At 41.3% G+C, this 23,076-nt stretch overlaps 1 protein-coding gene across 1 annotated transcript in view; it reads left to right on the forward strand.

The window, feature by feature from the left end:
- The window catches only part of KLF12 (KLF transcription factor 12), a 223,429-nt gene that overhangs the window by 144,613 nt on the left and 55,740 nt on the right, over nucleotides 1-23,076 (forward strand). The window contains exon 5 of the mRNA XM_084224208.1: nucleotides 10,948-11,083. Within this exon, the coding sequence (XP_084080334.1) occupies nucleotides 10,948-11,083 (136 nt within the window). The remainder of the gene's footprint in view (nucleotides 1-10,947; nucleotides 11,084-23,076) is intronic.

Below are 23,076 nucleotides of genomic sequence, written 5' to 3' on the forward strand. Positions count from 1 at the left end.
AGGATTAGGTGGTGTTGACTAGACAGTATTGTACATTAAAATATTCCGTGAAACAGTATTATAGTCCCAGAAAAACTCCTTCCTTGCCTTTTTTTTTGCTCCCCATTTAGCAATGGTAAGCATTGCTAAAAGTTTAATTAGAGGCCCAGCAGGTAGCAGCACCTCTAGATAAGGCTGCCTGATGTTTTCCCTTAAAACCCAATCTTCAGTTGCTCCAAGTCTGTCTGTATGTAAACCATCGACACTAATATTTTCCATACTGCATGTCTGCCTCAAGCTATTTCTGTATTTTCTCTTTTTTTTCTTCCTCTAAGAGGAAATTTTCAAGAAGAAAAACTATTCCACTCTTTCTGAGCTTGAGCATAGAGGAAGAAAAATGTAGCATTTTTTATGTTGAAAAATTTATTCCAGCTTTTTTTTTTTTTTGCGAAAAGCTACAGAACCTCAGTGTTTTTAATTACATGAACCGCATGCTTGGTTTGGACCATTGTTCTTTGCTTTCAGCAGATATCCATGAATACTACTGGCAAACCATGACCCTCTAGCAGCACGTTTTGCCAAATACAATATCCTTGAAAATTGTTTTCTGTAGATCAGAGGAGTTAATGCTTTCATTGAAGAGCCTTTCAGAAGTTCCTTCCTGATAATGGTAGACAGAGGGCTGGTGCAACTTTGATATTTCTGGTGTTTTGGAATCAAATTTATGGATTCTCATTCTTATAGGTTTTTATGTTTTCAGAGGGCACGATCACTTACAAAATTCACCAGTCAGAACATTAAAAATTTGCCAAGTGAACTTTGTCTGCTTCTCTTGTACATAAGCAGCTGTAATGACATGGTGTTGGACCTTTTTCATGTTATATCTGTATGTAGACCTGGCAAAAATACACAGGTTTTGTCTTTTCACAGTTTGCATATGGCATATTCCTCACTGTGGATATATTAATAAGTAGTAAATGCAATATCTTTTGCTGCAGATTTTTTGTGACTTCAAACAGGTAGTACCATTAGATTACATTATCCACTGCCCTTAATTGTTTTTTTAAAGTACAGCCTGTTATTTCTGCCTACTGTAAAGTTTATTTTACAAAAGTAAATGCAATTTGTAGTTAAAAGATAGAAACTAAGATGTTCCATATGTTTAGAGGTCAGATTATATGGTCTGTTTGTATAAATTATGCTATGGAAGAGACTTTTAATTAAAACCAGTAGTGTTGCCTTTTTCGTTTCATGTGGAGTGATTCTCCTTTCTGCATTTTAGTAGGCGGTTATTTTGGATTTGAGTTGCATTGAGGCTGGCAGTTTCTACTACAGCTACCACAGTTTTGTTGTTATGCACAAAAAATCTTCTGTGGCTGTCTGTATTCAGCCGGTCCCCCTCCCGCCCTGCCACCCCCCAGAATGTTGGACCTGTCTCCCCCTATTTGGTTGGTTCAGCTGGAAGAAACACTCGTGGTTCTGGGAAAGCAGGAACAGGTTGGCAGTGGCTTGGCTGGGAGAGAGGCAGGCGGAGGAGAGGTTTGTGCTCACCCTGGGACCTGTGCTCCTGAAGATGGTGCAGATTATTTAAGAGCTAGAGTAAACAGTAGTTTTTGCCAGAATGGAGGGTTAAAACACAGGCTGTAAGATACGCTGTGGTATTTGAAACCGAGGAGGTTGATTTAAGACAAAATGGATTAGGTTAACTATAGGGACTTCCCTAAACAGTCTTCTACTTAAATTTCCAGAAAAATGCTACTTCTAGTGATTCACTAGTGACATACTTGTTTTTTTTCACTGTAGAAGCAAATGTTCTTTTAAGAATCATCAATATGATTTGTTCATGTTGATGTTCATTGTTCGTTTTCAGCTAGGAGGGATTTGAGGAAGAGAATGAGGTACAGGCATACTCCAACCTGATTTGCGAACCCAGCGTAAGTGGGATGAGTGAATCTCTTTTGACATATCCTGAGTCCCTGCACCTTTTGGAAGCTGTTAGTTCCTTCTCTTCCACGCCAAGAATGCCTCTGGCCCTTCAGTTCTGTATTCTCACCAGGGCTGAGCTTTGATCTGCTTGCTTTTATCCCATGAATTTGGATCCAGCAGAAACACATGCCTAAAACTTCTCATTTATTTTCTCTCTGCCTTGGGTTTTATTGTGCCTTGGACCAACCTGCTGGAAGCTTCCTGATGTCTAAAATATCTCTGGCCTGTTGCAGTGTGTAAGTTGCAGTCTGCTATCATTGTGTAGTAGTTTTGCAGTATTTTATTTAATGTTAAATACATTCTGTCCTTATTATTTTCCTTGTTTACTTTTGATGATAGAGTATTTGTATATTGGATGCTCAGCATGACATAAATCTCAGTAGTCTTAGTAGTTTCCTTTTTTGTGTAGATGAGGTTTCCTGGCATTGAAATAGCTTAGAAAGAGAAAAGTCCTTTGTTTAAAAAATGGATTTGTATTTTTATGTATGCAACCCAATGACAGAGATGCTTAAGTATGTGCATACATTACATTCATGCAATCCCTCTCACCTCTGTATTTCTCCATATAGCTATTATTTTACAGGTTTATGGCAAATTACTTGACTGTTGAAATAATTTTAAATATTGCCTTTGATTGGATCATAGCAATTAATATTCTCTGCTAGATTAGTTACACTGTGCATTCAGTGCCAGTTCCCATTCTCTGTGAACCATAACCATGCTAGGTGCAGTTAACTGCTAAAGCCATATAGTCCCATAAAATCTTAATAAAATCTGAAAACTGTGGAGTATGGGTAATCTTGCTATAAATTGTAATAAAAATTACCCCTGTAGACTCTATATTCTGACCATTACGTTCATGGATACTGCTGCTTTGTACATAAAGTTTTATGAAATAAATCGACCAATTCTGCTGCCCCTACCAGGCACCAAGCTGTTTTGATAAAAAATCTGATTGGTGCACTCAGAGCATTTTTCCAATGCATAAAGCATTTATAATGACCTTGAAATAGGAAGAAAAATGTCATATATGTGCTTTATATAGTATAAACCAGCTTAGGAAAAGGAAATTGTGAATAGCATCATTCACGTGCATTTTGTAGGTCTGTAAAGACACAATCTTGTTTCTTAGAATGCATTAAATAAACCTGAGTACAACACAGTCTCTGAGGTCATAATTTTAAGTAGCTCCTGTGCATCTGCATCTGGAAGTGTTGCTTCCACCACTAAAAATGCATAGTGATGCCTGTTGCAGTCTTTTTTGATGCTCTCCTGCTAAGTCCATGCTGGTGTCCTGTTCTCTAAAAGATTTTGAAGAAGAGGGATGTTCATTTGTTTCAAACATCAAACTGTGGTTTGAGGCTGACTTCCATAGTTGTAAAACCCATTTTCCAAGAGTAACCAAGAAGGATGGAGATGATTTCCCTCTGCTCTGTGTTCGACCCACCCAGATGCATTTGTTATCAGAGACATTTGAGACAGTTTAAGAAAGAGCAGAAGACTTGCTCTTGGTCAGGAGCTTTCTTGCAATATTTCAGATACTGAACTATGCTGTATGCCATAATTAAGGGTCCAAAGTCATGGTTTAGGCACTGCAGTATTCAAACCTGCAGTGTTTCTGATGCTGGCAGATTAATTGTGTAATGTGCTAAAACACGAGTGCCATACAGTTTTCTTAGCCATGTTTTCCATTTCCATGCTTTTAGGAGTTTGGCAGCAAATGTCTGGTTTTACTTCAATCATTCATGCTCTGCAGACACAAGGACACACATGTGTAACAGCAGTAGTAATGAGATTCTTGTTAATGTTAATTTTGACTTGTGGGCTAGTATTTTGTTTTCCATTGCTAATGGAAGTAAGTGCAAAGCAGCATTACTTGCAGCTGGAGACAGTCTTTAATCTATTGTATGCCAATATGAACTGAAATCCACCAGAGAGGAGTTTACTGGAAACAGCAAAGGTGACCCTTTCTGGCTTGTTGAGACATCCCATGTTTCTGCTTAATTTAAACTTCCATCACCATGAAAATCTGTGGCTGTGTTTCTGAGACCAAACCCATCGCCAGGCGTGGGTCTGGCAAGGTTGGAGGGGCCTCCCAACCCTCCAGGCTGATGTCTCAGCTAGCACAGGTCTTGCTGTCACTGCCCACTGCAGAGCTGTGTAACCCTGCTTCTGAAAGGCACATCCTAGTGGGTGAATGGCTGGACCAGCTGGAAATCCCATCATTTTGGGCAATCATTTTGATTAGCAGGTTGATAAGGCATCCTTCAGAGAAAGGAGGGTGAGGAGTTTAAAATGTGAAACAAAAATAAGCAAACTTTGAATTTGGAAATCCTTTCAAAGAGCAGAAACAGATTTTTAATTATTTTAAGAGACTAACAGTGATTCTTATTGTGGTGTGGTGTGTTGGCAAACCTACATGTGGGTAAGTTTACAAAGTTATTAGCTGAGAAGTTAAGTAAATGCAGAAAGCTGAGTTTTTAAGCTGAAGTGAGACAGAGGTATTTCAGGATGCTGAAATTTTCTCTCTGCTCTCATACCAGCAAACATCATGTCACAGAGTCATTTCAACATCAGTTAATTACTATGTGGCTTAGCTATAAATTGAGGCAAAACTCCTAATGGTTACTTAGTTTTCTCCTGCTCTTAAATATTTCATTCCTCTTTAGCCCAAGGGTCTCGTATTTGCCTTTAAATCAAAGATAGGATGTAGACATAAAATTATTTCTAGTGGGTGTTCATGAGCCTAATGATGGGATGAGTTTCCATTCCTTTCACTCGCAGGAAATTTGACTAGGGAAAGTAAATCAGGTTGCAGTAACTGAGAACTGCCAGTGGTGACAGCAGTGTTGTGGTGTATGGCCCTTTTCATGCCACCTGCAGGCATCCAGATGCAGGGCTTCTGACAGTGCTTGGCTTTGTCTGACCACGTCAGAGCACTTGAGGTGTGTATCCCTGATTAATCACTGAAAAAAAGCAAAAATGTTGGGACATACCTGGCTGAAACCCAAGCGTGACAGACAGGGAGAATATTTGCCTACCATCCTCGTATCAGCAGCGCATGTGTGAGAAGGGGGAGGAAGGATGCTGGGCTCTTGTCAGCCTACACAATCCCTTCCTTCCCAGGAGTTTCCAGAATGTGGGCAGGAGCACCAGTTTAGGGAATGAAGAGGGAAAAAAGTCCCCTGATGGTGTGGCTGTGGGCTCAGGTTATTCCCCTGGGGAGGTGGAGGCTTGATCCTGTTCCAAGGGGTTCATCTGCCCTTAGCAACCGACAAGCTGGATCCTTCCCAGAGATTGTGCTTCCGTGACATGGCTAATCCTGTACCATGTCAAAACCAATGCAGCCGTGTGCCAGAAAGCACAAATGTATGCAGTGCTCATTAAAAAGCTCCTATGCAAGTTTAAATCTCTTCCAGCATTGTCGAACAGGCAATTTTGTCCTCAGAAGCGGGATTGGGTATTGTCTGACCCCAAAGCCAGAATAAATTTTAAAGCCCCAAACTGTTCAGTTTGACAGAAATAGAAGCAAGCTTATATCTGATCCAGATCAGGCTTTTTCCTACTGGCAACTGGCAGCTGGCAGATACAATATTAATGATGATAGACTTAAGTTGTGTAGTATTTACTGGCTGGTATGTGCTTTGCATGAAATCCATTTGCACATCTTCACTTAAAACAAGTGCAGGAAGTAAATTTGCTCACAGTGCCCAGAAGGAAGCTCCTTTTTGGTACGGTCTGGCAAAGGGGCATTAGGAAGTGATTGCATGTATTTATATGCATCATGAGCAATTCTCTCTACTTTTCTTAGCAAAAAAGGATCATTGTTTCTTGAGGCTAACAAGGATGGGAAGCAGTGTGGCTGCTTGCAGCCTTCAGCACTTGCAGGCGTTCTTAACTCCCCTGGCTCACCAATCTATTCAGCATGGAGAGCTAACAGTTTGCTTCTGTACCTCCTGTGCATTCATTCAATGGCACCTTTGTCCCATGAAAGCAGCAGTCTCTGACTGGTTTTTTTTTGCTTGCCTTGCCTTAACCTCATTCACACTTCACAAAACCACTAGATCGCTCTGTTGGACAAATCTTGCCTTTCAAGAGGTGTACCAAGGGCAAGAAAACCAGTTAAGGTTTAGGGCTTGAGCTTTATTAATTAATGTGTCTGCCTGTGTTTGGGAGGACTCGATCCAGTGACCCTGGACCCTGGTCCCTTCTGGACCCATGGTCCTGAGTTCAGGGAAGAGCTTGGTTGTTAGAGCAAGGTGCAGCATGAAGGGAGGTTAAAATGCATTGGCATGTTTTGTGGGCTTTCCTCCACCTTGCTTGCCAGTTGCATTTTGTTACTCCCTTGTCCTCCACCTTTTTTATCTCATCTGCTAAACTATCTCCTGCCTGCATCTCTTCATCCTCTCCTGTTTGATGATCATTAGGCCAATAATTACTTCTAATTCAGTGCTTATGAACTGAGGCTGGTATTTATAAACCTTGGTGTCAGGAGCTCGACAGTTGTTCTTAGATGTCCAGGAGAAAGTCAAAGCTGTTGACATAAGTAGGAGTCATGAACTCCTAATGTGTAACAGTCCTGTGCTGCAGTTTGCGCTCTGCAGAGAGTGGTGAGGAGGAGATATCTGTTAGGCTTTCGGCCAGTTGGTTATTCACATGGCTCATTTCAGGGAGGAGAGTAGCTTGAAAGGCTGTTTTCCCCTAGCAGCTGCAGCCATGCTGATGAGAAAACAGGCCAGTTTGCACCAGCTGGCAGCAGCAAAGCTCAGCCTCCGCCTGGTCAGTGGCCTCGGCTCCCCAGGGCCTCGGCCACCCACGTCTGCGAGCTGGAAGGAGGTGACAAACAGACAGACAAAAGAGGATGTATATATGGGCTGACATAAAAAGTAAGGGAATAATCCCTAGAACAGTGTTGTATTTACTTACAATCTTTAGTTAGATTTTCTGCAAATACATAGCAGTGCTTGGAATACCTGCCTTTGAATTTACCCACTGATACATTTCCATTCCTCGCCTTTTGTCCTCTCCATACTTATGTGTGGCAGCGCCTCATGATGTGCTCTAACATTGGTGTCTGACGGGGCAAACTGTACCCAGTGGGTACAGTAAGTTGTCCCTGGGTGAAATGCTGTTTGCAACTTCGTGTCTGTGCTAGAAGTGTACAGAGTAGGACTTACTGAGTAGAAACAAGGAGAAGATAACTGAGAGTTTTCATTCTGGCCCATTCCTGTAGTAATCTAAAATCAATACCAGATGTCATAGGAGTCTCATTAATATCTTGAGAGCCAGCAGTCTGCAGTAATAATGAAGCAATGTCGTACAAAGAACGAAAGTATGTAAGATTGTTCATACACATTTATGCCCTCTCTTTTTATGTAGGTGTATTCACGCTTAAGTGATCAGAATTCATGTATACGAACTGTATTAACAGACTCAGTTATGTAACAACTTCCATCATTTCAAGTTAGGTTTAGTTTCTGAGCTAGCTACTAAAACCTTTGCTGTAGTGCAAGTCAGATCAAACCTCAGTTAACATACATAGCTTTTTTGTTACAATTTTTAATTCTCTGGACAAATAACTAGCTCTCACAAGTGCATCGCTTGTAGGGCATTTAAATATTGGGCAGATACAAGCATAACTTTTTGTAACGAAATTCACTTTAAGGGGAAATAAAAGCTTTCCTCAGAAGGTAGTAAGGCAGTGGAACAGGTTGCCCAGAGAAATTGTGGGTGCCCCATCCCTGGAGCTGTTCAGGGCCAGGTTGGATGAGGCTCTGAGCAACTGGGCCTAGTAGATGGCATCCCTGCCCATGGCAGGGGGGCTGGAACTTGGTCATCTTTAAGGTCCCTACAAACCTACGCCTTTCTGTGATTCTATGAAAAGAGCAGAACCTTTTCTAAATCTAGAATTAATGAAATACATAGTAATAAACTCATTCTTTGAAGAAGGAGCATTAGGGAGCAAGTCAGGAATGTCACTTCTTTCCAGATAGTTTTCTGGGTCTAAATCAGCTGACGGGGTGGTTCAGTTGCTTTTAAATAAAGTACGAGATTATCCCTAGTGCTCAGGTTGAGGTTACACATTGAATATCATCATGTGTAAGTTGGGATTTTAAGAAGCACAGTCAGAATGGTGCTCATTCTGCCTAAAACAATCGAATGTTTCAAACAATTTCTAAGCTGTGTTTGTCTCAGGTAGGTTCAGTGTCAACAGCCTTTGCTTTGATAAGCAAAAGGTGTTTACCATCCATGAAGAAATAGTAAGCAGTCCAAATGTAGCCAGCATTACTGAGGCACCTAACCTGTGCCTGTAGAAAGGTAATAGAAGTATGTGCAGCTTTAAATGCACTGTAAATGAGGTTCCAGAAGGGGTTGTTCCATCAGCTTACTGGATGTATTTAACAGTATTTTCTTTATGAAATTCTGTAACATATAAACCACAGCTGGAAGTTAATTTATAATCAGTGTCCTTTTACTCACAGGTGGTTTGCAGCTAAGTCGTAAATTAAAATTTAAGACCAGCTTTCCCTGGATTCATCACTCATTTGTGGAGTGCTTTCTTTTCAAGAGCCTAGCTATTCATCAGTCCTACTGTTATGGCTGCACAGCTCCTGAAGTCTCTGCAGCCCTCCCATTTTTCATGGTAACTCAGTTCCTTTCATAGAGTCAGTAAACACTGTAACAGAAGAAAGATGGCATAATGGCAGATTTAACTATGACTTTTGGAGCTGCTCACTAGCTGTGGGCCCACTGAACTGTTCATGATCTCTAAAGGGAGGCTGTGATACCTATTGTCTAGGTCTGTGGTTAGCCAGAGTTGAGTAAAAATAAATATGTTTCTCAAAAATCATGTTGCAAGACACAGAAGAAAGTGTCCTGTCTCCTCTGCAGTATGGGAGAGCACAAGCTAACAAACTGCAACTGTTAGCTCTTTAAATAAATAACCATGAATTCCCCTATTTCACCAGAGCAGACAAAATAAACACATTTTAATTCAAATATCTGCCTGTCTCTCCCTTTCCTATGCCTTCCTTGCAGAGTCAGACATCTCTCCAGTTTTATTCTCTTCTCCAGCTGCTTTCTGTGTCTCTCAGCACTTACTAAACCTTGTGTGGTATTTAATGAGTAAGGAGAAATGTCTCTTTCTCCACATCACCTTTGAAGTTTGTCCATGGCACAAACAAGCCCTAGTTCCTCTCAGCACTATCCCAAGTCACAGTTGTGCCCCATTTTCCCCTCTATACCCATCTCGTTTCCCTCCCCCTATCCTGCTGAGTTATGCTTTCTTCCCCTTTGAAGGACAGCAACCAGCATAAGAGGGAAGGCAGGTCACCTGCCTTTCTGTTCTCCTCTCCTTTCCTGTATGTTTTTGGCAGAAAAGCTAACTCTGGTGGCCATCTGCCTGGTGCACACCCAGCTGTTCTCACTCCTCCTCCACAGAATAGGGGGGAAGATAAAGTGCAAGTGCTCAAGGCTCAGGATAAAGGCAGGGAGATCACTTACCAATTACCTTTGCAGTCAAATAAGACTCAGCACAGGGAAAAGTAATTTATTGCTAATTAAAAGTAGATTTGGATGGTGAGAACCACAGTCCCCATCCCCCTTTTCTGGGACTCTACTCCTTGATTGCCAGCTCTACGTCCTCCCCCATCCCAGGGGAATGGGGACTGGGAGCTGTGGTTAGTCCATAATTGTTCCTCTCTGCTGCTCTTTCTCTTCACACCATTCCCTTGCTCCATTGTTGGTTCCCTGTAGATAGTGGTTCCCATCAGGACAGTCTCCTCCAGGGACTGCCCCATTATGAAGAACCTTCTCCCCTCCATCTTCCTCCATATTAGTATCTGCAGAGCTGTTTCACATGATCCCAGAACTATTAGTATTGGAAGCAACTTCTGGAGATCAACCAGTCCAAGACCCTGACAAGCCAGGGTCACCAGAAGCAGGTGACACAGAAACACATCCAGGTGGGTTTTGAATGTCTCCAGAGAGGGAGGCTCCACAATCTCCGTGTGCAGCCTGTTCTTGTGCTCTGCCACCCTCAATGTAAAGTGTTTCTCACACTTTTTTCCCTTGCTCCTTTCTTGGCCAGTTGTTTAACCTTTTCTTAAACCTGTTTTCCCTGAGACACCCCCGCTGTCTGCAGGGCTCAGCTGTGCCCAGCACTGTGTCTGCCGCAGGGCAGCCCTGGCTGCTCCTCATACAAGTCCTTGCAGCTGTCGCTGCCAGCACCCAGGCACTTACTCTACTGCCATGCAGTATGGGTACTGTAAGCTGTGGACAAGTAAAACAATCCTGCAATTCCTGATCTTCAGATATTTGTAAGACCGGAAACTGGGTCAAAAAAATTTGTTATTTTCAAAAAAATGTGTTAGCCTCACTGATACTGGTCACCTGAATGTTGGTTGCCTCTGTGAGGTTACACATAGTGTGGAGTGAAGGGTACTTCAGAGGCTGACACTGGTGTCGAATTACATCAGAAATCAGGAGGACTGGGGTTTTAGATGCCTAAATTTTAATTGAGTGAAGTGACGTGGTTTCTATCCCAATACCTCACAATGAACACTCAGAATCATAGATTGCTTCTGAAGTTTTGCTGTCACATGTACTCTTGAGTGTTCTGTGTTGTATAAAGCAGATGTAACCCTTTCCCTTCTTCCCTTTCCCTCCACTTTCTGAAGTCAGGCAGCAAAGTTGAGGGTAAACTGGGATTTTGGTGGATGCAGTCTGAGCAGTGAGGTTTCAGTACTGCTGAGTGCATTGGTGTAGCCTCTGTGAATTCACAGACCTGCATGCCCCTGCAAATGCTCACATCCAGCTGTGGCACCACTGGGTGGCTTTGCCCACATATCAGCTGATTTGGGAAGCTCAGCACAAGCGGCGCTCTCCAGCCGGAGCGGCAGATGTGTTGCGCGCCCTGATGTTGTTCTGGGACAAGATTAATTTCAGCACACTCATATTAATCCATTATATGTCTCTTTCCAGCACAAATGGACCCCCGAGGCCTATCTCCCAGACAAATTAAAAGTGACAGTGATGATGACGACCTGCCAAATGTGACCTTAGATAGCGTTAATGAAACTGGATCTACAGCGCTCTCCATAGCCAGAGCAGTACAAGAGTAAGTATCACGTTCCCAGACAAGATGAGTGTCGCTGAGGTGTTCCCAGGCCGACGGAGGCGCCGGTGCTGCAGGGCTGTCCTCCTGCCTGCAGGCAGCATACCTGCCAGCTCCTGTCCCTGGAGCTTTATTCCCTTTTTGGGAAGAGATTACTGTATCTCTTGTCTCTCTCATGATCTTCTCCTTTCTTTCTCTCTGCCCTCGTTATTAGGTTGAGTTTCATATTGAAGTTGTTTCTTCTCCTTGATGTGTTTGGAAAGCTTGTTTTATATCCTCTCCAAAGAGAGACTAGGTTAGATTACCACTCAGAAACCATGGTTTTTTTTCCTTAGCTGAAAGCAGCATCAGGAAGTTGATTCTAGTTGCTGTCAGATAGGAACTATAGCAGCATTTCTCCTGAAGGACAGTGTCATTGGAAAGAAACTACTGAGGGGCTTTGAACAATTTTCCACTGCAGTTATTTTTCTGTGTACTTTTGCTAAGTGGGTGGACAAATATTTCTTAATTTAGTACCTGCATTGCTTGTTTGAAAAGAAAGAAGCAGTTTATCATGAGCATTTGCAATTCTGTAGATGCATGAGGTTGGTCAGTCACTGTAGCAGCTGGAAGGGAACCAACTGTGAGGTAAATAAGTATTAATATCCCAATTCTATAGGTGAGGAAAATGAGGTTATGCGTAAAGGTCACCCTGTTGGTCTGAAGCAGAGCTGGAAATAGAACTAGAGCCTCCAGGCACTGAAGCCTGTGCTAGACCCACAAAACATGTTACTTTATCTGAAAGGTTCAAAATATGGGCATTCTGGACATTACTAAATAAAAATGGGTATAATGAAGGCCATTAGACATTGCTATTGTATAAGTTATTATAGATGCATTTAAAATGTCTTAATATGGTATCTAAAAATGTTTTGCTTTGTTTTCCTGGACATCAACAGCTAAAAGAGCTGACATTTCTAAGCCACTTTTGGGGAGGTACTGCCTTTGGGTTTTTGGTTTTTTTTTCATTTTCACCAGACATGTACTACCCCATCTTCCAGCCAAGCACCATAACTGTGAATCTAAAACTGATATTCTCCTTAAGCAGGGAGAGAGGTGTTTGTGAGCAAGGCAAGACAAGGTGTTGGTTCTGTGATTAGCAGGCTCCCTTTCTAACAGTGAAAAAGGAGGGGGGGGGTTTTCTTTGCCAGTGAGGCTATTGCTTGATAGACAGGCCCCATATGTATTTTCAATTTCTAGTCACAACAGCAGGCCCTGAAGTGCTAAGTATTTTTTCTCAATTTATAGCACACATAGTAAGCCAGAAGAATAAAACAATACGTCATGATTTTGCAGTAAAGGATTTTGCACTGTCTAATTGTTGAACAAAGGAAGTATGGAGCACTAACAAATAATTTTAATATATGACTGGCAGGCAGATACTGTTCTCCAAGATGGATATTGCTTGAACACTTAGAGAATTGGTGGGAAGCTTTTTTAGCTATTGTACAATGCATTCCACAGTTTGTGAAGGTAAATATGTTGAGGATTACTTGACTGGCTCTGGAGCTTAAGAATCAAATTAAGAAATTTAATAATAGAACATCAACTCATTCTTGTTACAGGTTTTATTTAAACAGTAATCTGTTAGTTTATTTCAAAAGCCCCATTAGGAAAATCTAATTTGACTCTGATCTGCAATTTGTCATCTTTACTTCATTCTCGGTCACAGACACCACACATACAGCTGCTGACTTGAAAAGGAATGTTGGCACTTCATGCCAACTGCACTCAATCTATTTCTTACTTGGTCTGCAATATTGTGCCCTACAGGCAGGCTCTATTTTGATTTTAGGCATTTAATATGTACCTTAACATTAGATGTTTAGCAACGGACTCCACTGAAAAAGATGTCATTCTACATAGCCTTGTTGCAGAGAGAAAAGTGTCTCTGAAGCCTTCCAGAGGGAGATCCTGTGTGCTCAATTTCAGCATCTAAACTTAGCAGACAGGAATTTCCTCTGAGGACATGGAAAGGCACCTACTGTTCTGCTGAATAACCAGGCAGCATAGGGACATGCATAGAAAGACTTCTTCAGCAGTCAGTAAAGTGTAGGTCAAAGCTTAGTGCCTGAGGGAGGCAGGCTGGCCCTCGAGTCTGGATGGCTGTCCCGCAGTGTGTTGTTTTCTAAGTGAGATTTGTAAGCTCGTTCTGGTGAATAGTTGCCAAAAAATAACTTCTTGCAGAGAGTGGCTGGGAACTACACCGCAGTACTTCAGAAGTGATGGCAGCATCCTTTTCTTCAGTACAAATTGGTGTTGTACAGTCTTGTCTTTGTTAAACACAATACCAATTTGTTGGTGCCTTGTAGCAGGTGTGAGACAACAGCTGATATTTTCCTGCTTGTTTTTCAGACATGTCTTAAGTTATTCTACATAAGGATTATGAATATATATATATGTATATATATTTGCCTACTGCCACCTATTCTCTTTAGAGCAGTAACGGGGTTCAGACTCTGAGGCTTTCAGAATCTGGTGTTGGGCATTTGCTTTGGGTAGATGCTGTAGAGCCCCTCACACAGCGTGTGGGGCTGTGAGGAATTGCCTCAGTGCCTTGCCTTTCCTTGCCTCCTGCCTTTCTTTCCCTGTGTGAAGTCGGTGGGGCTCAGGATTCATCTTGCCTGCGTGGCTGTCTGCATCCCAGCCAGTTACCTCACTCCCTGCATAGGGCTGGGTAGTGCTTGGCACGCTCAGGCAGCAATCCCTCTGCCCTACTGGAGCTGTCTAATTTCGGGTCAGAGGGAGAGTCCAGGCTGTGAGCTCCAGTTCCTCTCTGCTGCCCACGGGTGGTGCAGCCGGCTGCCTGGGACACACGTCAGCGCTGCGCATCCCTGGTGCGAGGTGAGGCCGCGGCAATCCTCAGCGCCTGGCTGGGGAGCTGCTGTGCCAGAAATTGGGAGTGGCAGCACTGTACTGAATGCTCCTGCATCTTCCCTTGCATCTCAGTCTGCCACGTTTCAACCACAGGGAAATCAGCTTGTCAGTTTTTGGGGAGAAACTGTTGTTTTAATACAGCCATTTTTAAGCGTATTGTTTTGGAAACTTACCTAGCTGGGTCACAGGACAGTTTGGAATGCCTATTTGCAAGCTTTGCTTTTCATGTCCTCTTAAACTGGGTGGCATCCACCTGTGTTGTTGCTTTGTTTCGGGTTCACTGTAGTCTTACAGGAACAAAATTCTTAGGAATAAAAATTGTGACAATGAAACACTAAGAGCCACATGTTTGGCATTAGTTCTTATTTACACAAACAGAATGTAATTTCCTTGCATATTTGTGAAGTGACCAAGTATGACTATTTTTTCTCAGGGAAATTGCCTTCTTGCTGCAAGCTTTATGTTGGCTGAGCTTCCAGACTTCTTTCTCAGTAGTTCTTTTGGAATGAGTTCATAGTTCTCCTTCAGTTCAACAAACCCAATCAATAATGTAAAGTTATAGATAAATAAAGTCATTATTTCAAGCAGGGTACTTCAGTGAAATTTCTTGCTGTGACAGTGCTGGTTTATGGAAGCTGCTATGTCTTACAAAATACGAACTAAGAATTGTTTATTAATCTCAGATAATACGCTCTGGCTGATAATAAATATTGCAACATTATGTAGATTTCAGTGGGCTTTGCATTGTAAGCAGCATTTCATCCTTTCTGTGGCATGTTTTACAAACTCATTTTGACGTGTAACATCTAACAAAGAGCAGATTTGCCTCTATATGCCTGACACCACTGATGCTTATTACACAGCAAGAATAGCATCATATATTCAGAATCAAATCTCAGATACACTCCAGAAATCTTTATGAAGCCAAGAGAGGAGAAGGCATTAGTCAACTCCTCAAAGCCAGCAAAACTTTTTTAGGGTCCCTGACAGAGGCAACATGCTGTTCCCTCAGCCTGGCAGCCTTTCCATCCCTAGGCAGAACTGATGCAGGATGGCCTCAGGAGCCATCTCCATGGCATATAGTAATGCAAACCCTGAACAGAGCATTCATCTCCTTATTTCTTGCATGCTTGTGTGGTAAAATATATTATTTTACAACAGGAAGCTCTCCCTCCCTGAATATGCATAATTTGAGATCTCCTACTTGCAGAAACTGAGGGCAGAAGCAGGAGAGGCAGAGAGTGATCTTTAGCATGAACTTTTGACCAGTATGTTGGTAAAAATCCAAAGGTGCAGAAATTCCTCTTTCTCTCTAGACTTCTTTTCTCCTTACGTGTTGTAAGTGGAGGAAACTCTTTTGATGGAACCATTTTTTCTTTCAAATGTCAAGGAAAAGAGGAACTGTGCATATAAACTGATGATGCTTCAGATAGAATATTGTTTTTCTGGAGTAAGAGAGAGACAGAAGTTTCAGAGAGGAAATCCTGTCTACTTGTAGTTATAGCTGCAGTTAATTCACAGAGATGGGATTTGTCATTTGTATGTGACTGCTCTGACCTTTAGCATGAATTCCTCTTTAGGCTGAGCTGGGTGATTCGTAGTGCTTGTATGAAAATGAGATTAGGGACCCTACCCCTGTTCTCTATTCACTGGCATCTATTACTGCAGTACAGTAAGAGTTAGTTTTGGATACTGCAGTAACAAAAAGGAGACTCCACAACAGACAGAGAGTTTAGCCACCATACCAATGTACTCTCTTAAATTAGTACATACTTTTCAAACCTGATTTTTTTTCCTAGATCTCTTTTTTTCTCCCTCCTCTTCTTCAGTGTAAATCAACTTCTGGGGTTTATTTTTATTTCTTTAGAAGTTTGTATCTTTGTTGCCATCAGCCGTTCATTTTCTACACTGGTATAGTTTGTTTTCCTGCTTCGGTTGCAGTCATTACTACTGTTGTGCTATTCATAATAGGGAACTTTCACCTCATTTTTTCCTTCCACTTGCAAACAAAATACTTTGTCCAGAGTCTCCAAAAAACTTAAGGGAGGGAGTTCCAGCAGTGTTTGTGTGAACTTTGCTTCCCTCTTCTCTGGTACATCTGCCTGTGCTCATTTTAAAACTGGCACACAGTTGAGTGGTGATTTTACATATGGAGAATTGGCTAGTGCTCATTCAGAATTCCTCAATACAGGATTTTTTTTCCCACTGGAGAACACTAGTTGGTTTGAAGTGAAATTGTAGGAATATATCAATTTCAATTTTACTTGCCTCATGAAGAATACCCAAGTCTAGAATGCGTTTTTTCATTGCAGCAAGACTTTAGAGCAGAAGGTTACATAGTTGCTGTAATTGCAGGGAAATTGGACCACACACTCAGAACTGTCTGTGGGCCTCTGACCTCCCCACCGCCTGTAACATGGTGAGGCTTCTCCATGGCCTCCTCCAGAGTTGTTCTGCAAACTGAACTGACTTGCTAAAACTATTGAGAGGCATTTGTGCAGATACGTAAGCGAAAGACAGTAGTGACATAGAGCCCTGCAAGGCATCTGTGTTATGGTTGGTGCCCCCACTGTGTCATTATTTCAGGGATGTTTCTGTCCTAGTTTTATTTTATTTTTTGTCAGCAGTCTCAAGGAAGTATCCTGTGGCCTAAAAGAAGAGGTTTCTGCAGTGAAAACTGTTGCTGGGTTGGACGCTGGCTCCTGAGCCAAGGGCACTGCTGAGCTGGCACTGTGCTGTGTCTCAGCTACCTTCGGCACCCTCTGGGTAGTGCTGGACTGTCCAGTTTGGACATAACCTTGCAGCAAAGTTCATCTCTCACAATGCAAAATATCTAAAAGTAGGCTCAAGTATTTTGGATTTCTTTAGTGGAGAGATATTTCTAGGTCTAATCATGTTATCATTTTATGCACATCTACCTTTCAAAAGGTGTCTGTCTTCTCCAGCAGGTGTAAAGAAACCCGGACAAGTGCTTTAGAGAGTGATAAGACTTTACATTGCTGAAGTTATATATGAGGAAACCCACTCTATGTTATTTTCTAAGGCTGTGCTGGAAGTCTATGGCTTGAGAAGAAGCTGAACCTAGTAGATCTAAATTTGACCTGCACCAACTACTACAGGTGTGATTTCTCGTACGTGCAGTCCCTACATGCAGTTCAGACAGCTTGTTGAAGAAGTACTGACTTCTACAGTGGGTTTCTATGGCATTTTATAAAGCTATTCCTGGCAAAATCTGAATACTCAGAAACATCTGTTTATAAAAATGAATTGGCCTGAAGCCCTCATTAAGGACTTCAAGAGCTTGAAATACCTCTATGCCTTTGGGAATTAATCTTTAGGCACTAAGTGTGAACCTGGGCTTTCAATAATCCCGTAAACCCATATTGTTCTAAAAAGGTTCCTTTTTTTAAAATATGGGATGTTTGACAAAAGGAGAGTTGGGCAGTGAAATCAAAGGATGCCATCCTATGCATGCACTAGGATTTTTTGTTAGGAGAATTTTCTATGTCCCAAGGCCTTTTGCCAGAATAACAAGATTCCCCATCAGCCAAAGATCATTAGAAACAAGGGCTAGGTGAATGGCAACTGTCAATCAAAACCAGCTTCTACAGAGAAGTTAACATCACTTCCTGCTTTGAAAGGGCTGTGTTGCTTAAATGGAAGTGTATCAGGAGATTGGGGTTTTGTCAAATTGTTCCCTGAAGAAAGCTAATTTGAAAATAAGAGTGCTTTTACTTTGATCTACATAAAATCATATCTTCCTGTCTCTTCTGTAAGAATAAGTTTCCATGACTGTTGAATAGGTCATTCCAGGGCTTTTACCATACCATTGCTAGGAGTGATTTTTTTCCTTTTGAGAGAAATATTTAAAATTAATTGCATAATAAGATTGAAGAACTAAGGAATCCTGACTCTGTTAAAGTCCAAAATCCTGTTTCTGTTTGCCATTAACTTAGTTTGGTCTAATCATTAGTCCTGAAACTAACAGAAGTCTGGATGCTAAAGAAAAGAAAAGTAACTCAACACTTAGGCTTTTGGGGCACCTTTGTCTTGCAGTGAAAGAGTTACACGTATTGGTTCATTGATACCTTCTGTATGTCTTTTTCACTTCCTTTATCTGTCACAAAGAAACTTTCAAAGATCGTTTCCCAGCTTAAGTTTAGTGTCTGTATTGAATTCTCATATAAATATCTTCTTAACATAAGTTAAATTTGTTAATTAATTTAAATTTTAGTCTAAGAAGTGCCAATCATTTTAAGGCAGTTGTCAAACTGCCATTACTGGAATTTTACATTTCTAAACATGTTTACACAAACATGCTTTGGAATAAAATGCCATGAAACAATAGCGTGTGATTATCATTCATAAAGCTTTTTTTATCTTTGGAGTGCTTTGCAAACATTAACTAATTAAATTGTACAGGTCCCCTGTGTGTTCACATATTATAATTATCCACAGGGTAGTGACTTGCTCAAGGCCATGCAGCAAAGGAGAGAATGACTTGGGATCAGGTACATCTGCCTCTTGCTCCCATGCTTAATCCACTAAATGTGCTGCTCCAGAGTGAAGCTCGAGTCATTGGTTGTTAGATATGTGAAATACATTTTATGGATAGTGAGGCAAGCATTCTGTAATTGCTTGAAGAGCATGATGCCGAAGAATGAGTTATAAATAACATTATGAATTACTACTACCCAGTTAGCAGTTTGTACGCCTGTTTGGCATCTCTTTCCCCAGTGATTCGTTATTCAGCTTCTTATGTTTTGTCTTTCTAAATCAGCACAGAAAGCAGGGGCAGAGCTGTGTGCCTGAAGAAATTTAGAGCTATAACAGATACTCATAGGTGTGGATTGGATAGCAGAACACTGCCAGGAAAAGCCACAATAAAACTTCCTCAGTGAACTGCTACTTCGACTTACTGATAAGAAAAAGAAAGAGCATTGTCCTTTGCTGTCACTTGAGCCAAAATTACTTCTTGTTTCATTATCTAGATTAGATAAGTTTTTATCTTTCCTTTTCCATAAGGCAGTTCCTGTGATGTTGACAGACGTACATGCAGCACAATTAAATCTTAATAGCAGTGCTTACACTGATTTATGGAAATATTGTCCTGAGTGTTTAGGTTAATGCATGCAAAACCACAAAAGTTGTTTAGGTCACGGGTATGTAAACTGCATGTAAAGGAGGGAGCTATTAAGAGGGGAACACTGTTTGGCAAGGCATAATTGAATGAGCATGTAAATACAGGAATAAAAAAATTTAACCTACTTTTTTTTCCTGCCATTTTCCTTTCTCCTGCATAATGGGAAAAGATTGTGGTAGGTTTCCCTATCTATTAGTTAAATCCTCTCTGACTAGTAGTGATTTCACCACAACCTCATTTCTCACAGCAAGTTCTTTTATGCTGGAGATAAAAGAGGAGGGAATGGAAGCTCTTGGATGATGGATATGAAGAGAGGTTTTCTTTTTTGTGTTGAGCCTGTGTGCCAAGGAGGTGCCACTGTCCATGTGTATGTGACTTAGAACATGAGCATTGCTATTCTGAATACATCACAGAAAGGATACTTGGACCTCACAGCCACCACACATATGAAATTGCTCTAGTCAAAATAAAGGAATTGAACGCTAAAACAAGGAGTAAAGCAGCACAATGGCTGATCTTACAGCATCTAATCCTGGAGTAATCACAGTCACAGGTTTCAGAGTCAAACTCTGCACCTTCATCATTAGGGCAGTGACAAAAGAGGTGTCAAGCATGAGGTTCTGGTTCATATTTTTCTTTATTTATCCTTGCGAGATACTGAGTTGCCAAAGGATAAAGTAGTGCACGGAAATATGAAAGCTGAGGCAGGCAGAAAATAAGAAAGAGACCAGGGTGGATCAGAGGAGGCAGCAACTGCCAGAGCTCTCTTGTCCAGCCTGTGTTGCTAGCTCAGGGGGGCCTGGAGCAGGCTGTGGCAGCCACTGCCCTAGAAACTGCTCACCTTAAGGCCTGTACACAGGATCTGCTGCTGGCTGAAAAGCCCAGCATTGCAAACAGAGCCTGAAAAATAAATTAACCTGGAAATCACCAGAAGCTGACATCAGGCAGTAAAAGAAATACTTGGTTTATGTACTCATTAAAAGTCAGCAGTCCCAGTCTTGTCAAAATATGTCCCTCAATTATTTGCATGAAAAGCACAATATTTAGCATAGTGCTGGGATAATGCATGATAAATCAGGGACACACAGTGCTGTCAGATAGACATATAAGTCACCATGGTATTTCTCTTAAAAACTGATGAGCACTGCTGTTTCTGTAATCAGTTGCTTGTCAGGGCCAGAGAGTCAAACCATTGATAAATAAGTTCACAGGAGGAACTATAATAATGACCAAAATCTCAGTCATAAAAGTTTCAAAAGCACAATAATAGAGTAATGTTGTATAATAAATTGTTTGTTGAAGATTATTTACCAAGCTGAACAGGTTGATTCCTTTTGCACTCAATTTTTCCACTTCAGAACTGCTTGGCTGTCTGTATCACCACATGATTTCTGAGATCTTTTGCCATTCCTATAGTCAGAATAACAGAAGGTGGTTCTCCTTTTGCTTGAGAAGAACTACAAGTACATGCAATTCTGTAACAGCTACATCCTTGTCAATATATTGCACGATACAGAGGTTGCACTATCCCCAAATGCTTGCAGCACACATGAAGTACTGCAGGTACCCAGGACCAAGATGAGCCACAGCAGCACAGAGACTTGAGACAAGATGCAGATTTTCTGCCTTGGGGGAGGTCTGATGGAGGTGTTGGGAGCTTCTGAAATAGGTGATTGGCTCCAGCACTGTGGCTGAGCATCTGCACAAGGCATTAACACTCCCACAGTACAGTCAACAAGGAGTTAAAGGCTCTGAAGTTCAACAGGCAGAGCAATCAGCTTCCTAAAGATGTCTCCACTTACATCCTGGGTGAATACTTGGCTGTGAGTTGGCTCTTCTCTCTTTGGAGGTTGGGATTCTGAACTGTAATAGTTCATTAAAGTAGTTTGGAAAAAAAAAAGAGCAGCTCACATTCCCAACTTTCCGTTGTGGAAATGTAGAGATCAAGTTCTGAGCTTACCTATTTCTGCCGTTTGTAACCCCCAGCGTGTGCTGTCCTCTTCTCGTTGGCCATCTCTCAGTGTGAAAATGGGACAGCCAGCAGTGGTGCAGCCACCCACCTATGACATAAAAGCCTGCTGTTGGAGCACTAACTCAGGAAGCCAGATATCTACATTTGTGTGTGAAAGATACTCAGGAGTGGTCCTTTTCCTCTTCTTTATTCTACACTTGCATCTTGGATTGGGAAGTGACTGTTACAGATCCTTTTTATGCCAGTTACAGGGTCTGAGATGTGTTTTAGCCATTTTCATAGCACAGATAAGCTTCAAGTTCCAGAGGCAAGGGTTAGGTATGTCTCTCCGTGGTTTCTCGTTTGGAGAAGAGGTTGGGTGGGAGGCCACAGCCCTTTGGCTTTCACCCCAAACAGAAAGGAGCATAGTAACTTTAAGGTGTCAGTGAGGTTGGTTGGATGATGCCTGAGTGTCTTTTGCTTCAGTGCCTGGATACTGTAGGCTCTAAATAGAGTTTTAGTTGTCTGCTAAATTTCCCACTGTCAAAAATTCAGCATGCAAATACTTAACCTCAGCAATTGTATTTTGGTCTGCCCTGTTGCTTAGTTATTAAAAAGGGAACTTTATGAAAAGGAGTGTCCAAAATTTAGAGTTACAACTTCCAGGTAATGTATTGATGTTTATATCACCTGTGTATATAAATGATTTTCCAGTGAGACACAGAGATGATTGCAAATTTTTGACATGGAAGAGAACCATTGGTCTTAATGGTTTCCAGTAACCATTTTTCCAGTGCATATTGTTTTCATTTGAGGGCTGATGGAGCAGGGGAGATTTTGTCACAGCGCTCTTTAATTATTTAGTGACACAGTTGTAAAATAAAATTTGTACCTATTTGGTAAAGTGGGACCTCATACATATTTCTGAGAAGGAAAAGACTACATGGAGTGTGGAAAAAAACAAAACAGTGTTAGGGAATGATAGAGCTAATAACTTATACTTCAAAAACTCTCTACATCATTCTGTCATCTGCATACGATATTTGTGTCATTATCAGAAATTTAGCATCTAGTAAATGGCAAAAACAGTTAAGAAAGCCAGTGTTTACTGTAGACTTGAAGCAAGGAAGTGAGACAGGTTCAAATCATTCAGTGCAAAATTTTGAGAGAAAATGGATTGTTTGTAGGTTTCCAAGGGCCAGTGGAAAATGCAATTATATAAATGAAGCAAAGTTGTTTTGAAAATTTCCTTTTCACTTTCAACAGCTCCTATGCCAACCTGGATATTTTAATTGAGCATTATAAAGGATTCAAAATATATTCAGTACAAATACATTCAACTGCTAGATTGCTAGAGCTTTTTTATTATTCATATTGTTATTGTAATATTTTTGCTAGTTTATGGGCATTGGCCTCAGACTACTTTCACAGTACATTTGAGGTCTGAACCACAGGCAGAAGGACCAAAGGGGCTTATTCATGTTCTTGACTTTCTGCAGGTTTTTCTTTTTTTTTTTCCCTAACTTGGTGGAACTTTTTCCAAAAAACCATCTGTATGGAGCTTCTTATTTGAGCACATGCAGTAGATCAGAATTTGTCAGTGAAAAGGAACATTTCACGTAGTCCTAATCTCAACCAGCATAGGCGTTTGTACAGCTATGGCACTGTATTATTGGTGTTGCTCCTTATTCAAAATGGTATTTTAGAAGATTGTATATTTTCCCTGGAGTCCCAGTTCTAAGTAAAAATGTTAAAGCCTGAGTTTTTTGGTTTTGTGGGGGAGTAATATTACTGATGCAGCAGAATTCTCGGAGCAGACATTCACTGCAGCCACTGTTTCCTCTTCGTGCAATGTCTGCCTGCTGTAGATTCTCATTAGAGTTTACCTCTTTGTTGCTGATGATTTTTTTAATAAGAAAATATGATCTCTCATGATCCAGAATTACCACTGAGTGACATGTAGGCCCTTAAGCTTTGACTTTGCTG

The sequence above is a fragment of the Fringilla coelebs genome, assembly GCF_963513975.1.
Source record: "Fringilla coelebs genome assembly, chromosome: 2".
NCBI lineage: Eukaryota > Metazoa > Chordata > Aves > Passeriformes > Fringillidae > Fringilla > Fringilla coelebs.